Below are 17,137 nucleotides of genomic sequence, written 5' to 3' on the forward strand. Positions count from 1 at the left end.
AGATCTTGATTTGGGTCACTGCCATTATAGGTATCGCCTTCCTTCAACAATGATGGCACCATCTTGGATCCGAAATGCTTGTGAGAGAAGCTTTTGTAGTGGGGGTGGAGAAAGAGATAAGAAAAGGGATTTGGGATATTTTATCCCATATTTTCCAAAGGTCAAATTAAAAAAGTCAGTCTTGTCATTTGATATCCACACCCCTTTTCTTTTGCCCTTTTACCAAAATATACTCCTTCACATATTGACAAGGGCACCCATTTCAATTTCTATTTAAAATCCCCATCTTTGCTATTTGCACCCTCTTTTTAAGGCCCTATCTTTTCTTTTTTTGGCCGATATTTGCTTCATTGTTTTTGCAGCTATTTGCCGCCCTTCTCTTTGCCTTTTTTTTCTCTTCTTTGTTGCCCATTCAGGCATTGGTCCATAGTGACCCATTTCTTGCCCATTCCGGCATTGGTCCATAATGACCCTTTTATTGCCCATTCCGGCATTGGTCCATAGTAACCCATTTCTTGCCCATTTCGGCATTGGTCCACAGTGAACCAGTTCTTGCCCATTCCGGCATTGGTTCATAGTGATCCATTTCTTGCTTATTCCGGCATTTCATTTCTTGCTAATTCCGGCATTGGTCCATAGTGACTCATTACTACTCGCCCATCGAGGCTTGAGTATTGTCTTGCCCATTGAGGCTATTATTTGTTCTCATCCATCTCTTCACGGCAAATCAACAAGCGGAGTCTTCTTCGGCAATATACGTTCGGCAACATATTCATCATCAAGCTTCAGCAGTGTGCTTCGAATCAAAAGATTCTATTTTCTTATGGAGAGAAAATTTTATTTTCTTATTTGGGAATTTCATTGTAATCAAACGTATGTTGATCTTCAATCCACATACATTTGAGGGGGCATGTTAGAATATGTGAGATCTCATAGTTAGATTGTGTCGAATTCACACCGTTGGATCACCATGGTGCTAGATTACGCAAGTGGGTTGAAGGGGGTAACCTAGCAAGCTTAAATAAGTAATTAAGCTAATCTTAGTATGTAGGATTTCTAGAATTATCTCTTACCTTGGTTATGTTTATCTCTTTCTATGTTTAACCCTTTTTAGTGTTCTATATAATCACTCAATAGGGCTAATTGTATTGTATCCAAGTTTAGTGAATATCTCAAACCTCCCGGATAGCAAAAATCCACATGAGATGGTCGGCCAAAGTGGGACCACATGTGCCAAGTGTTTGCCAAGTGGGCCACACGTGCGGGGAAGTGTTAAAGTATAAAAGATAAATAACGCCTTTCTCCAACAGCTTAAGCTTTTGGAGAAGTTGGTTACTTAACATGGTATCAAAGCCAAAGGTCTTGAGTTCAAACCTCCCGATAGTAAAAATCCACATGAATGGTCGGCCCAAAGTGGGACCACATGTGCCACGTGTTTGCCAAGTGGGCCACACGTGCGGGGAAGTGTTAAAGTATAAAAGAAGTTTAACAGTTTCCACATAGTTTCGTGATTTTACAGAATTTCCACCGAAATTCCCAACCGAATCTAAAATATTTTTGTTTCTGTGGAAACCGAAACCGAAATTTAAAACCTTGCACGCAATATATTGACCAGCCCTCCTATTAACGTCCGCAAACAGCTGCCACTCTCAACCTTTCAGCCACCTTTAGCTCCTTGAGCCAAGCTAGCTCAAAAGACTTTAGGCCCCATGAGCCCACTGCGAAGTCCAATACAACAGGGCGATGTCAGAATTTGGAAATAGGCTCATGGGTAGTCTACAATGATCAAGGGTGCTAAGATGACCACTCAGCACCAACCAAAAACTTGTTCAATCGGCATAGAATGGGATAAGGCTGGTGGTTGAACTAAATGAAATGAGAACCTTTAAAAGGAAGGTCCAGGAACAAGTGAAGTGACAGTTGACAAACAAAGCAAATGAAATTGAAGTCACCATCAATGCATCATTGATGCAGTCCCGAGAAGGGTTTCACATACTATATTAGTACAAGATGAATGTTGGAACTAATCCAAACAATTTCATTTTAAATAATCTAATATCATTAAAAAAGTATTTTAAATAATCTAATACAGGACTTCCATATCATGGAAACAATTCTAAAATTACTCAAAGCAAAGATCCTGGGAAGAATATGACATTAAGCGATATTAATCCAAACAAAAATAGTAAGAGGCAATCCAAGAATAGAGTGACGAGAGAAAATCATTTGAAGGAAAAAATAGTCGAAATCTAGTAGGAGCTCCACCCAAGTCCATGTCTCGAAGGTTGAAGCAAAAGTAGTAACCGACTTCCAGGGTTTTATTCTCTTCAGGAAAATAAAGCTCAAAAGCCTAGCTTCCATGGGTCTTCTCCCCAATTTAAACCCCTCGTCCCCATGATGAGATTAACTTACTAACCTACACTTTGCTTAAACGGATTGAAGCAAAAGTAGTAAACTATCATCTCATCTTAAACAAAATAAAACTCAATAGCCTAGCTTCCATGGTTCGTCTCCATAACGAGATTAAATTATTAAACTACCTTTCACTTAAACCCATATTGTAAAATAAACGAATACCCTTTTATGTCCAACAACTATAATATTTAAAATAAAAGAAGTCACTTTAATTAAAAGAAATTCCTAAAGGTCATGTAGACCCTTTCTTGGGATAGGGATATGGGTATCAATGCCATGAGATCTCTGTAAATAAAACACCAAAAAGCATAACTAGATTTTATTTTTGTGTGTGTATGTTATGTTGGGGGGCTGTTGGGTATGAATGATCTGTAGGATCCACATAATCGGATTATCTGTAAGATCCACATGATAGAAATTATAGCTACTGTACAAATATGTGACAATAACAAAAAAAAAAGATTATCTGCAAGATCCACATGATAGAAATTATAGCTACTGTACAAATATGTGACAATAACCAAAAAAAAAACACGATACTTAATTTGAAGAGATTGATATCTATTTGAAAGTTGATAGTTATTTGACCAACAGAAGTGTCCATGATGTATTTGATACGAGTATTAGTATCAGATCGTATCGAACACAATGCATTCGGCCTCTACAGGTGTTTGGGTATCATAGGTGTCCGGATAGAATAAAACTAAGAAAGAAATGGTGAATAGCCAAGGGACCACTAGTGCAAATCTAGTGTTCGCAACAGAGCTTCTAGGAATTTAGGAGCAATAAGAATTTCCTAATTCAACAAAACAGAAACATGTATTCCCAAAATCAAATTAAACATCTCTTAAGATTCAATTATAGCTAGAATTTCGTAGGAAATCATAATCATGGAAATTCATTCATCAAATAGTAACTCACCCCATGCAGATTTCATACATGATACATCAAATCTATAATCAAAACAGCTAGCCAATGGAAGTAAAACAAGTCTCAAGTAATGTATTGCAAAAATCAGCTCTATGAAACAAAACAACATATAGCTCAAACAATACGAGAAAGAGTAGGGTTGTATTAGGTTTATAGCCGTAAGCTGAGATGGGAAAGGTGGGGAAAGAGAAGTGAAACAGAGAAACGAAAGGGGATGAAAGGGGCATACCTTGATGCAAAGGGGAGGGAGGCTCTTCTTGTCAATTTCACAGACTAGAGCTTAAAGGGGTTTGACGAGTTTTTATAAGAGGGAGGGGTGAAGGTTTAAGTAGTAGGCCATAACTCAAAAACGCTGTTGTCATAAGTTTTTTATTCAGCTGCTCAAACCCTCTACACCCTAGAATCTCGGTTCTTTTCTTCTCTCTTCAACTCCTCTTTGCTTGATCTCAGGCTCCCTGATTAGAGAACAAATGGTGACAAATAGGAAGACCGGGCCTATATAATTAGTTTCTTTTTTATGGCTCTGTGAAAACAGAGAGAGTTGGCGGATGGTATTGCTATTGCGGCTTTTTCTTTGTTTTTCATCATCGATTGAAAGCAAAGACTTACCGCCTAAGTAACTATTATATAGATGATAGGGAGTTTATAATGGTGTACCTAGACAATAGAGAGATTTTACAGAGGTGCGCGTGAATGGATGATCTAAACCATTCATTTTTTTAGCCCTCCATGAGCCCTGAAAAGGGGAGCCATACGATTCTAATAACCCTTCAATTTAATTATGATCCATTTTTTTGGATTGCATAGTTAAAGAAAATGAAGGGTTTAGAATCATACAACGGTGCCCTCATTTTTGGGGGACGGCCTACCTAAATTGATCCCTATTTTTAATGTGTTTGTAGGAGAATTGCACAGTGCAAAATTATAATATAGAAAGGAAATGCGAGATTTATATCGGATGATCACAATATTTGGCCCGGACTTATATAGGCCATCATTATAAGATGATAATCAAAATCATGGTTAACCACCTTTTCGTTTGGTGTTCTCCTCTAAAAAACTTACAGCACTTTCACCCTATCTGTGTTTTTACTATAAGACAAACAGAAGACAGTTGAGATATCATTCAAGATTTCAAGATGTGCTCTTTTATCTTTCTCTTGCATTACACCTTTGCTCCACTATACAAAAACTTACTTTTAATTTCTTCTAGTTTCTTTAGGATCTAAAGTAACTTTCAGTCCTCCGGGCATCGCACGGTTGTCCCACTAGTAGGATATAAGAGAGGTTGGCCAATGGCGAAATAACAAAGCATTCGGGTTATAAGTGATAGCCATGGTAGTGGCCAATAAGGTATAAGAGGATTTGGGCTTGGGTTTAAGTGGTAGTCGGACACGGAAAAAAAAAGAAGAGTATGGTGCGTAGTGGGCCATAGGATGATGTGGACATCCCCCACGTCTAAGTTGCAATGATACAATTAAAACTAAAATAAATTCTATAAAATGTAAATAATCAGGTCGATTAATAAAATGCTCCTAAGCCGAAGACTAAATCACAATTCACATCAGTCATTGTGGTGTTCTTGCACTTCTGTCTTCATCATTCGATTTCTTTTCTTTCATTTCATTTTGTTAATGGAATATAGTTGGTAAATACTTGTTATATTGTATGACTAAAATGGGCATATAGCCCCTCTTATTTGTACCATTTAGTTAAGTCTTTTTTGGTAGGTAAAATATGTTGCTAGTAGAGATCACCTTACTAATTATTATTTTTTGTTTAAAGTTTTGTGATTCTTAGATCTGTACTAGTTCTTCAATCTTTCGTACGGGTTGCTAATCTCGTACTGTAGCGAGTGGAGCCTCAAATAGCCCTAAAAATGCCCAAGTTTTTCTTTTGTGTTTTGTTCAAGTAATAAAATGTCGAAGTTTGTTAGCTGCAAACTATCTTAAAATGTTCGTTCTTTAAAGCAGTGTTTAAAAACGTGGATGCGGCACGGAATGCCGCTGAAGAAAATCCTAGTCAACTAGGCACAATGCGGTCGAGTAATTGGTTGACGCGGCTGGGTACTCAGTTGACTCGGTCATAATTTGTGACTCAAAGGAGTTTTTATTGACTTTGTAGGGCAAATCACGGATGTAGCACAATGCGGAATGCGGCTAAGGTAAAAGGGAGTCAACTCGGGGGAATCGACGTGCACTAGAGGGAGTTTTGAAACTATACTTTAGAGTTCAAATCCTTGAGCTCCCTCGATGGTGAGATTAGTTTTATGTTCCTAATGTCAATTCAGGGTACCTGCTCCAACTGATGTTCACTCTGGGTTTGTGCTGATGAACTAACAGTCTTATCTTACTTCGCGGCCATAGAAAGGGTAAATTCATATGGTGCATTTAAGAAATCTTTTGCCATTGCTCGTATAGGCGTTTTACTACTATTGCACGAGAAATTATGCTTAATTTCAGCATGAAGTACTCTACGCAACTATAGAATGTTTACCCTATACCATTCAAAAAAGAATGTTCACCCTAAACTGTAGGCTACTGTGAGATCCCACATCGGAAAGGGAGGAAAAGTTACAGGGCTATATATGTGGATTTTCTCATTCCCTGTGTAGACACGTTTTCTGCTGGAAAACAAAACCGGGGAGGGCTGCGGCCCAGAACCGGACAATATCTACGCAGTGGGGCAGGGGCGTGACATAATGGTATTAGAGCGGGACCTCCCATCCAGTATGGTGTGCCAGCGAGGACGCTGGGCCCTAAGAGGGGTGGATTGTGAGATCCCACATCGGAAAGGGAGGAAAAGTTACTGGGCTATATATGTGGATTTCCCCATTCCCTGTGTAGACACGTTTTCTGCGGAAAAACAAAACCGAGGAGGGCTGCGGCCCAGAACCGGATAATATCTGCACAATGGGGTCGGGGCATGACATAATGGGTCGGGGCGTGACAGCTACTCTATTGATGGACGACTAGTCTGTTTCTCAGCAACCAACATTTACGCATTGAGTTGCTTGTCCCCACCATGACATATCTTTGAGATTCTCAAAATGATGTTTTCATAAAATGATGCTTCCTCAGTATTTAAATAAAATGGGTTTATTGGCACTTTCTTTATATTTCCACTTTCTTAAGAATTTCCAGTCAAGAAATTCTTAAAACGGTTTTTGTCACTATGCTTGTAATGAAGGGTGACATGGATTTGAGTGTAAACAGATTAATCAAGTTAACCATCTTGTAATTTACATGTGTTTCTTTCTTTCTGATGCAATGATGGCTGAAAATGACCATGGGTGACTGTTCCCTGTCCTATAAGCTTCAACTCTTTATCATAAATGGATCAACATTTCTTCATTTACCAGGTTTCCCTGAATTCTTATCTCTTGCTCTATTGCCCTTTCACATATTGCAATTAATTTAAAAGTCCCTTATGTCACAGTAAGATATAAAGGTTAGTTTTTATTAAGGTTGCAACATGGGTCGGGGTTTACCTGACCCGCATTGACCCGACCCATCAATACCGTGGGTCGGGTTTAGAAATCATGGGTCTTGGGTTAAGCTTTTGGAGTAACAGGTAGTTTCACATGGTACCAGAGCAAACGCCTGGGTTCAAATCTCCTTGATAACAAAATCCACATGCAATGGCCAAACCCAAAAGTGGGGCCACATGTGCCACGTGTAGGCCAACCCAAAGATAGAGGGGCCACACATGAGGGGGATTGTTAAAGTATAAAAGAATAAATAACGCCTTCTCCAACAGCAAACATACCAGTTACTCCAAAAGCTTAAGCTGTTGGAGAAGGCTTTATTTAATCTTTTATACTGTAACACTCCCCCTCACATCTGGTTCAATATCATCTTAGACATTATGCTAACTATCATAAAATGGTGTACGACCACAGGCAGTATTCTGTATTTACCTGGGGACCTCCTCCGGAATTGGCTTGCAGTATTAGAGGAAAAAAGGTCCGTTACCCAGTTATCTCCTACTTGGAATCCCCCACCGGAGGGGTCGTTTAAATTCAACTTCGATGGGAGCTCAAGGGCCAATCCGGGTAGGGCGGGTATTGGCGGCGTGATTCGAGACCATAATGGTGTTAGTCGCATGACCTTCTCTGTGCCTATTGGTGCCTGTGATGTGAATGAGGCTCCCTTTTGGGCTACAGCAATATGTTGATCATTGGTTTGGGCCACTCATTGTCGTAGGGGAGTCCTCCGATACTGTGGATTGGGCTACGACGAAGAGCTGTGGTCCATGGCCGCTTGCGTCTAAGATTGACGAGGTCAGGGATTTAGTCTCCACAATCCATCCGGTGCTGACTCATAGGCGGAGAACTGCTAATGGCCTTCGCTTCTTCTGGGGACGCCCTGTCCCTTTGTACTGCTCTTGATTTTGCAATATAATTTGTTACCTCTTAAAAAAAAAAAAGGACCCAATCTTGAGTCAGGTTGGGTTTAAAGAATACAAACGCAAAAAACGACCGGAGCCTTGTAACATAAAAAAAATTTCCCAGTTCCTTGTTGAAACATAAAAGATAAAGCCCTAATACTCCTCTCTTACACAACTCACCTGGCGTTCGACGCCCCTCAATTTCGTCCTTCAATCTCCTTCATTCATCCAAATCCCACAAAGTGAAAACCTTTAGTTGTATCAAATATCTCTTCACAAGAGAAGCATTTCCAAATCCGAAGCTGTTATTTGAATCTTTGCTTACGCTATTGCTTAATGGCACATCATTCATGTTAGGTATTTTCAAGGTAAAATGAGTGTTGGTGAAAAAACCAAGGAAGCAGGATTCTTCCCTGGGAGCCTTCGATTCCCGCTTCGATTCCCGTTTCGATCCCCGCTTTCGATCCCCGCTCTGGCAACCTTGAGTAGGATTCTTCCCTGGGAGTCTTCGATTCCCGCTTTCGATTCCCGTTTCGATTCTCGATTTCGATTCCCGCTCTGGCAACCTTGGAAAAAACCGACTCAACCACTCTACCCGATTTCCCATAATTTTTTTTATGAAAGAGACTTCTCTATAGTTGTTTTACTCTTTTAAATGTTTGGTGCTTGTTTTTCTTCTTCATTAGGGAAGGCATTGAGTTGCTATTTGTGCCTATCAAGAAAGCTTCTTTTTTTTTTTAAATGGTATCAAGAAAGCTATTATTGCCTACTGATTGTCACTTGAACACAAAGTAATACTTGTAGAATTAGTCTACAATCTTAGCCAACGAGCTCAGCATTATGTCTCACTTTGTTTAGAACTAGTTCTATGCATTTTTGTCTTTGCTTGAGACTAGATAAACTGTAGACATTGGAAGAAATCTGTGTAGTTCGAGGATTATATTTTTGGTGAATTTGCTAGTGAAAAATTTTGATTGATTTGTTTCAAAAAATGAAGGCCAGGGCTTCACTTGTTTATTTATTGAAAACCGGTGTTAAATTTCCAGATTGAAGTTTGTTTACATCAGAGATGAATGTTGGGATTTCTTATATGTTACTTCAGAAATTGAAGTCCAGGGCTTTGCCTGTCCATATTTAGTTAATTTCCAGATGAAAGTTACATTCGACCGATGCCCCATTCTTGCTGTAGACCTAAGTTCAATGTTACTGGTAGCCCTTTTGGTGGTGTTCTTGAATGCTTCTCACATTGAAGTCATTTATTGCCTTAAACTATGTTTAAAAAAGTGACGAACCCATTGTTTTCATCACAGGACGGTCCAAAGAATGAGTGCTGAAAAATCAACGATGATTGCATAAAATGATGAGTGCATAGAAAAATAGATCTGTCGTAAAACATTAAAAAAGAAGTATCCTAGCAATATGTGCTTTGGATTATTAAGCTCCAAGTTACTTTAATAAATTACATTTCTCATTCCTTTCTTAGCATCTGTTAGATATATCCATTTGATTTGTGGTAGAAACAAAACTCAAATATTTATGTTGGAAACACCACTTCATTTCATAACTCAGTCTTTTTGTACTTGTTTCTGTCTTGGCTGGTGTTTTATCTTGATTTGATTCCAGAGTCTGTGGCTCTGAGCATCTGTTAGATATCTATTATAATTTCAAAAAAAGAATACATCATACTCTCTTCCTGTGTTATTTTTTTTTAAGTTTTATAATTAGTTACATTTACTCACAAACCCTATATGTATGTGCCAGAATAAAGATGTAACAGAAGCTATTCAAAAAATTGCTGCTGCCTACGATTGAAAAATTGTTGAAGGTGTCCACAGCCATCAGCTTAAACAGTTTGTTATTGATGGGAACAAGGTCATACTGAGCGTAACCAACCCCGAGACCAAAGTTGATGATGTAGAATTCGAGGAGAATGAAGTCTATGCCATTGATATAGTTACCAGCACAGGCGAAGGCAAGGTGAGGACAAATTCCTTAACCGATATTTCCTCAATTGAAACTGTCAAATTCCATGTTGGAGTCTATTGCTGTGGAATTTCAACTGCTACATGCTTTAAAATGCAGCCTAAGCTGTTGGATGAGAGGCAGACAACCATCTATAGAAGAGCCATCGACAAAAATTATCACTTGAAAATGATGTCATCAAGGTTCATCTTCAGTGAAATAAGTCAGAAATTTCCGATTATGCCATTTACCGTAAGGTTTGTCAGCTCCTTACCATTTTTATTTGAGTAAATATTTAAGTGTTTTAATAATTCTTGAAAATTTCTTGACAATAATAATCTTGTGTGTTTTTTAACAGGGCGCTGGAAGAGAAGCGTGCCCAGCTGGGACTAGTTGAATGTATGAATCACGATCTCTTGCAACCATATCCGGTTCTGCATGAAAAGCCCGGTAAGTGTTCAGTTCACTTCGAGTCCGATGCTTTATTTGTTTATTGGTCTGTTAAACAATGTTTTTTATGCTCCGTTAAATGAAAATTGTATTTTAGGCCCTCTTTGGATTGCAAGAAAAACATTTCTGATTGAATTTTTTTCTTCTTTTCATGATTTATAGGGAAATGATGTGATTATAGTTAATTTAGAGGGATATTATCATAAATTGAAGGTTCCTCTAAAAAAATTTGAATAGGTTTGGTTCAGGTTATCATTTTTTATTAGGAGTTCAACGCGAGTCTCTTGACCTCTTTGATTTTCTGCCTCCGTGAGGATCTCATTCTGTATTTTCTCCTTTCTCCAAACTAATAAACTTCTTTATCATTCAAAGAAAAAGTTATCGTTTTTTTTTCATGTAAAAAAGGTGACAAAATTTACCATTAAAAAAAAGTGACAAAATTTTGAAATATTTTTCATTTTCAAAATTTTCCCAAAAATTCCTGCAATCCAAAGAGGGTTGTAGCTTTTCCGTGTTATATGCGTGAATGTCTGGAAATTTATGTGTATCATCAGTTGAATAGTCTGGTGATTACAGGAGACCTTGTTGCTCATATAAAGTTCACAGTTTTGTTAATGCCGAACGGATCAGACAGGATCACATCCCATGCTTTGCAGGAGTTGCAACCTACAAAGGCGATCGATGATGACCCTGAAATCAAGGCTTGGTTAGCTCTGGGCACAAAGACGAAGAAGAAAGGCGGGGGAAAGAAGAAAAAAGGTGTGCACCCTCTACTTTCTGTTTGCCTGCCATAAAAACTTTCATTGTATTTACTGGTAAGATTCTCCTGTAGGTCTCATCGGTGCATTTGACCCCCATTGCAGGTAAGAAAGGCGATGTGAGAGACGAGTCCGCTGAAGCCGAACCCATGGACAGTGCAGCATCAAATGGCACTGTTCAAGAATGAGATTATCCCAATTATGGTTTGGGTTTAGGGATGGGGGGGCTTTACATTAAAACTGAGATTTTGCCCAGAGTCTGATGCAGGTTTTCCCTGTTTTTATATGTTAATTTTCATTCTGTGATGATGGGTTCCCCAGAGGAGAATGCAGCTTTTATATTTTGAACGGGAATACAATTGCAGCTGTAGATTTGAGGCAAAGTTGGAATTGATAAACAACTAAATAATAATAATAAAACATGGGCATATTTAAAGGTGATTACTTCACTCCTTCCAGATTGTTTGCTTGGTTCTTTTTTTTTTAATCAGGAGACTGAATAGTGGTTTAGGATATTCTATCAAGATCAAGCAGAAGGCAGTGTGTAAACTACTGGTTCATCTAGATTAATTATGTCAATTGCTATATAGTGCGAGGTCAGTGTTTGAAGGAACCATGACCCTAGTTTTTCATCCATAGATATTTATGTGGTGCATTCTGCTGCATTAATTAAAATGCTTCCTAGTTCCTACTGGGTGGGTTTTAGTGGGTTACACAAACAATCTCCTCAATGGCATCTCAACCTCAGTTCGAGCCGCATGATCTGCATCATTATTAGCTGAACAGAGGATGTGTGCAAAGGACATCGCATTCCCCTCCACCATATCCACAATCTCCTCCATAGCATAAAAAAATATCCAATGATACCCTGACTCTAAATTCACCCAATATATGAAGTGAGCAAGTGCCCTTACACTACTAGGGAATTAAGGAGGGAGGAATCCATAACCCAACTCCTTCTCAAGAGAGCTAGGACATCTACATCTTTAGAATCCGTCATACCTATCAGAACCGAACAGGCCTATCTGATAATGCTCTCATCATTATGAATAAGTCCACCACTACCAGCAAAGCTCGGTCACCACAGAAGATAAAATCATTTGCTAGATACTACGCTCCCTTTGTTGTTTCCCTTGTAGACACTTCTATTTCTCTCCTTCCAAACCAGCCATGAGGACCCAAGCCTCCACCATATCATCTATATCAATTGAAATGTCCGTGGAAGTTGTGGTAACCAATGAGCAATGGGAAATATAGACCATGAGTTCACAGCTCATGGAAGGTTCAGGTTCATATAATAATATTTACATGATTTAATGCCACAATTCCATTTGAATGTTATCAAGTTTTCACAATACAAATGAAACTCTATTTCATTGATACATGCTTTGGCCACCTAAACATCTCTTAGGAATGAATGCACCCACTATCACCCTGATAATATCTAGAAAAAGAAGTAATAGCTTAGCCCCAAAACAGAGTTTCTTCACCACATTCCTTAGGGATAAATGACTGTTGTTTTGATTCAGCCCCGCCCTTCAACCTTGATTTGCATAATACCCAGCCCGGAGAAGCATGAGGAAGGAAAATCTTTTGTAGTGGGTTTTAAACCTATTAAATCTTGACCGTAGATGTAATCCTGTGGCTGTCACTTGGGGGACGAATGGCTTTGCCCTGCGTCCTGATGGAGGTGAAGCAGCCTCTATTCTGAAACCTATTTAAGAACGGAAATTATTATTAATGATTCTCGAGCTAAATCGATTATCTTTGGAATAACACCATAAAACATGAATCATACAAGACAAACATACATGCTCAAATTGGAAGATAATAGAAATGAAAAATAGACTGTTAATTTTATTATTTTTACCTGTGGAGGTTGTGGATGGCAAGGAAGAGAAACTGAGTATAGTCCAGCGATTCATTCCCCAAATCTCATATGCATTATAGAAGCTTCTTCCACTTGCGAATTCCATACACTCACTTCTCGCACTGATTCTAATCCTGAAATCAAAACCACATCTTTTTTCTCAGATGCCTCTATCAATGCTTCAACATATTCATACGGAAGGATCTTTCTTGGTACAACTCTTTTAATTTTTCTTAAAATTATGGATATTTTGTTGTGAAAAACCTCAGATAGCAATTTGTGATTTCAATGGCAAAGCAAAATGAAAGAACAAACACAAGCAATCACACAAAGACACAAAGATTTATGTAGTTCGGCAAAGCCTACTTCACTGCGAAAGAAAAACCCACTAGAAGATTAAGAGATTACAAGGGAAGATCAGTGTCTCGCACCAAAATAGCCCAAGAAACCCTAGCATACCCTTTTCCACTTCTTTTGAGCTCTAAAACCCTCTTTGAAAGACAAGACTCGAAAATAGCCCTAAAAACCCCCTTTTATAACGCAGGCCCAAACTTGCTTTTAACGGCCCTTATAAACGGGCCTTATCCGGGTCGCACACAATATTTTGGACCCAACCGGGTTTAATTCAAGACACCCAACTCAACAGATTTTAATAATACCAATGTAATGGCGTAGAATATTTAAATAGAGAGTGAGATCGTACCTATGCCTGGATGACGATTAACGGATGACAATGTGGGGGACGTGTTGTATCTTGGCCAATCTTGGCTGCCTTCTCTACATTGTTCCTCCAGTTTAGGACAATATAAAATCTCCAACTTTTCAAGTGTGGTGCGTAGGCCATAATCATTAATCTCATCATCAGGAAACAGGGAATAGAGTTGATCGCAGTTTGAGATTCTCAATTCTTCGAGGCAGGTGAGATTTTCCAGTTGAGTGGGCATGAACTTGAGATTAGAACAGAAAGAGATTTCTAGTGTTTTGAGTGTGATGGGAAGCCCCCCTCTCCATTTGCCAAGGACTCTAGGTTGCGACAGCTATAGATCTCCAAATGTTGGAGAGAGGGTAGATCTTGCAACCAGTCTTCCGTGGACCAACACTTCAAATCATCACACTGGCTTATTTGTAACCTCTGAAGAGTGGTTAGGGGTTTCAGCAACCCATGTGGTAGTGATCTTAGGCTTTCAAATCCTCTAATAGTCAATATGGAAAGAGAGGTGAGGTTAGGCACTGACGAGCATAATAGCTTCTCACCACACCACTCTAGTTCTAATTGAAAAAGAGATGGGAGCATCGGGAGGGCCCTCAATTTTTCACGTTCACTTATACGCAGCTTGTGAGGGCAGGAAGAAGGTTGGCTTCAGGAAATGCCTCGAGCTTGGGCAATTCTTTAAGGTAAGCTCACGAAGATAGGGAAGATGGCTATCAGGAGGCAAGAGGCGTTCACATTTTCTACAATACTCAAAGGCAATGCTTGTTAAATTAAAGAGATGCCCTATCCAACTTGGGAAGCTGACACCACCATACAAATTTATGAGTAATTTTTTGAGGTTTGCATGGGGTTGGAGGCCTTCCAAGACCGTCTCGTCATTAACCATTCCATCTTCTGAATTATCATATCGATTCCATTCCATCACTAACTCATCAAGGTATTTTTTATCTTTCAAATTGGCTTCTTTTGCCTCCTCAATGTTTTGCACATTCTTGAGACCCGAAATGCGAATTCCTCCTTTGATGTTCCTCATGTTCTTCAACTCTCCAATCTGACATCCACTCTCTTTGCACACTTTGAATGCCGGCAATGTTTGGAGAGAAGTTAATTTTCCAATTCCTGGAAAACAAATCGAATGCATCAACTGCCAACCACTCGGGCTCGAATCTACATCAATATGTCGTAGATTAACTAGATTCGTGATACCTTTGGGTAACCCATTAAGATTAAAGCAAAATTTCAAATATAGCATTTGGAGATTACAAAGACTGGTAATTGATTCAGGTAGCCTATCTATCTTCGTGCCAGAGAGGTCAAGGTAGCGTAGATATTTTAAATGGCCAATCGAATCGGGTAAGCCTTCAAGATCCTGGCATTTTTTCAGATTTAGGGCTTGCAAATTACACAGACTACTTACTGATTTAGGAGCCCATCTATCTTCGTGAAAGAGAGGTCACGGTAGCGTAGATGTTTCAAATGGCCAATCGAATCTGGCAACTTCTAGATTTTTGGCCAACTCAAATCCAATATACACAAGCATCTCAACTCCATGACTGCATCATTAAGAATCAGCTTGTCAATGGAAGCTAGATCTATCAATAGTAAAGTGCGCAATCTCTTAAATTTGTTCAAGGCCTCCAAAGACATTGAACCTTCTTTGTCGCCAATCCTTGAAAAATGACGCGCCATTTCAGGGATGGTTCGTGACGTACCATCTTCCATTCTAAAATATTCATCACCTGAGATAGATTCTGCTAGATCATGCATGAGACCATTCATCACGTAAAATGAAGTCCCAGACAATTGAGTATAATATTGAAAGAAAGACTTTAGCAATAAATCATCAAATATCTCCCCACCTATATCTTTGGGTTGAATGAAGCCCGCAGCCATCCATTGCCGGACCAGCACATCCTTCCGAAGCCAACAATCTTTAGGAAATATGGCACAATAGGCAAAACACTGCTTTTGATTAGTTGGTAGGTGGTGATACCTCAATCTCAAAGCTGGCAAAATTTTATTTTCATCATCCTTCCATATTTCGCTTGTCAAAATTCTTTCCCACTCGCTCACATTCCTTTTAGAAGACAAAATCCCCCCAATGTCTTTACTTCCAAAGGCAGGCGTTTGCATTTCTTCATGATTTGCCTACCAATTTCCTCCAATTTGGCATGGGCATTTGAAATTCCTGCACGCCGAGTAAACAATTCCCAACAATCATTATTTGATAAACCCTTTAACTGTTGCAAAGGAATTGCGCCCATCATTCTTGCAACCCCTTCATCTCGTGTAGTTACAATAATTTTACTTCCTTTTGCTCCAACTCCAAAAGGAGCTCGTAGACTGTCCCAGCTATGAATTTGATTTTCACCCCACACGTCATCGAGAACAATTAAAAATTTCTGACCGTTGAGTTTCTCTTCGAGGTGATGTTGAGCGGCATCCAGGTATGAGAGATCACACTTGCTTCCACTTGCAGATTCAACAAGTGCCTTTGTTATTCTCAATACATTAAAATCTTCAGACACACAAGCCCAGGCTCTAGCCCAAAATGCGTCTTTACCCTCTCATTGTTGTAGACGAATTGAGCAAGAGTAGTCTTCCCAAGCCCACCCATGCCAACTATTGGAAGAACAGACAATTCATCATCATCTGATCCCAACAATTGTATTATTTTCTCTTTCTCAACTTGTCTACCAATAACATCAGATTCATTTACCAAAGAGCTAGTTTCTCTTTGGAGAGGCCTCCCTCCATCTCTCTTTTCCAGATTGAGGTATCGTCCTTCATTTGCTATCACATCAAACCTCTCTCTAATCTCCCTTATCTTACGTGCTATGCCACGTTTGTATAGAACTGGATTATTAGAACTGAAAAAGGAGGAGATGGAGTGGACTACCTTCTGTCTCTTGCTTGTTTGAACTTGGCACATCAACGCAAGTCGCAACATCGTCCAATAAGTCATCAGCATCGTAGTCGATATTCTTGAGCTTTCCAAGCCATTTTCGAACAGCCTTAGAACTAACTTGCTTTTCCTCAGCATCTTCAACCACGCCTTCAATAATTGTCACTGCGCTCTCTAACTTGTCCAGCTCCTCCCCAAAACCCCATATTGATTTAATGTCTTGTAATGCCGATTCCTTCAAATTGCCAAAGATGGCATCTATAAGATGGGATACAAACATTTGTCCTATTTCTACCATACCTTCTCCTCTTGAAAAGAAGACAACCCCAAGATGTTTGTGTCTATAGTGCAGGTGTCTATAGTGCAGGTAGAGAAAATAGCAGGAGCTTCAGGACCTGCTGTTGCAACAACAAATAATGAAGCGAGCACTATAGAGGCAAGAGGTATCAGCTTCAACTTCTTGCAATGAAGTAATGGAGAGAGAGGGATGATTTAGCTTTTGTTTGATTATTGAATTTCAAAGAGTTGTTGAAACTTCTTAAATTATGTCTATCTATTAGGGACTTTCACATAAGGGCATTTTGTGACTGGCTCTTACATGAAAACAGAACCTTACATGAATTAAATGAAGTTGTTTAGTAGATTAGTAGTTTAAATTAGATGGATTAGTTGGCCTGCAGACGACACACCAAATAAGACAAAATCTCGTGAAAATTGAGCCTGTGTAGCTGCTCTCTCCTGCAACA

At 39.2% G+C, this 17,137-nt stretch overlaps 3 protein-coding genes, 1 long non-coding RNA gene and 1 pseudogene across 7 annotated transcripts in view; 1 reads left to right on the forward strand and 4 right to left on the reverse strand.

The window, feature by feature from the left end:
* LOC143880332 (putative disease resistance protein RGA3) overlaps nucleotides 1-3,982 on the reverse strand; it is a 41,845-nt gene extending 37,863 nt beyond the window's left edge. For all 4 annotated transcript variants that reach the window (XM_077383221.1, XM_077383220.1, XM_077383218.1 and 1 more), the window contains exon 1: nucleotides 3,575-3,982. The gene's annotated coding sequence lies outside the window, so the exon portion shown is untranslated. The remainder of the gene's footprint in view (nucleotides 1-3,574) is intronic.
* A 3,247-nt stretch (nucleotides 3,983-7,229) lies between these two features.
* LOC143879024 (ERBB-3 BINDING PROTEIN 1-like) lies at nucleotides 7,230-11,336 on the forward strand (annotated as a pseudogene).
* Nucleotides 11,337-12,149: 813 nt separating this feature from the next.
* On the reverse strand, nucleotides 12,150-13,337 carry LOC143880333 (uncharacterized). The gene is made up of 3 exons (XR_013251638.1): nucleotides 13,183-13,337; nucleotides 12,775-12,908; nucleotides 12,150-12,618 (listed from the first exon to the last, which is right to left on the reverse strand). It is a non-coding gene; the product is annotated as an uncharacterized LOC143880333 (long non-coding RNA).
* A 756-nt stretch (nucleotides 13,338-14,093) lies between these two features.
* On the reverse strand, nucleotides 14,094-15,379 carry LOC143879025 (putative disease resistance protein At3g14460). Its single transcript, XM_077381228.1, has 2 exons — nucleotides 15,019-15,379; nucleotides 14,094-14,692 (listed from the first exon to the last, which is right to left on the reverse strand). The coding sequence occupies exons 1-2, from the start codon at nucleotides 15,377-15,379 to the stop codon at nucleotides 14,094-14,096; spliced, it is 960 nt and encodes a 319-aa protein (XP_077237343.1).
* A 176-nt stretch (nucleotides 15,380-15,555) lies between these two features.
* LOC143879026 (putative disease resistance protein RGA3) lies at nucleotides 15,556-16,689 on the reverse strand. Its single transcript, XM_077381229.1, has 3 exons — nucleotides 16,386-16,689; nucleotides 16,050-16,342; nucleotides 15,556-15,978 (listed from the first exon to the last, which is right to left on the reverse strand). Exons 1-3 carry the CDS (start codon nucleotides 16,687-16,689, stop codon nucleotides 15,556-15,558), a joined length of 1,020 nt encoding a protein of 339 aa, XP_077237344.1.
* Between the last annotated feature and the right edge of the window lie 448 nt (nucleotides 16,690-17,137).

The sequence above is a fragment of the Tasmannia lanceolata genome, unplaced genomic scaffold (assembly GCF_043159265.1).
Source record: "Tasmannia lanceolata isolate RefF3 unplaced genomic scaffold, GAP_Taslan_0.1 ptg000006l, whole genome shotgun sequence".
Taxonomy (NCBI): Eukaryota; Viridiplantae; Streptophyta; class Magnoliopsida; order Canellales; family Winteraceae; genus Tasmannia; species Tasmannia lanceolata.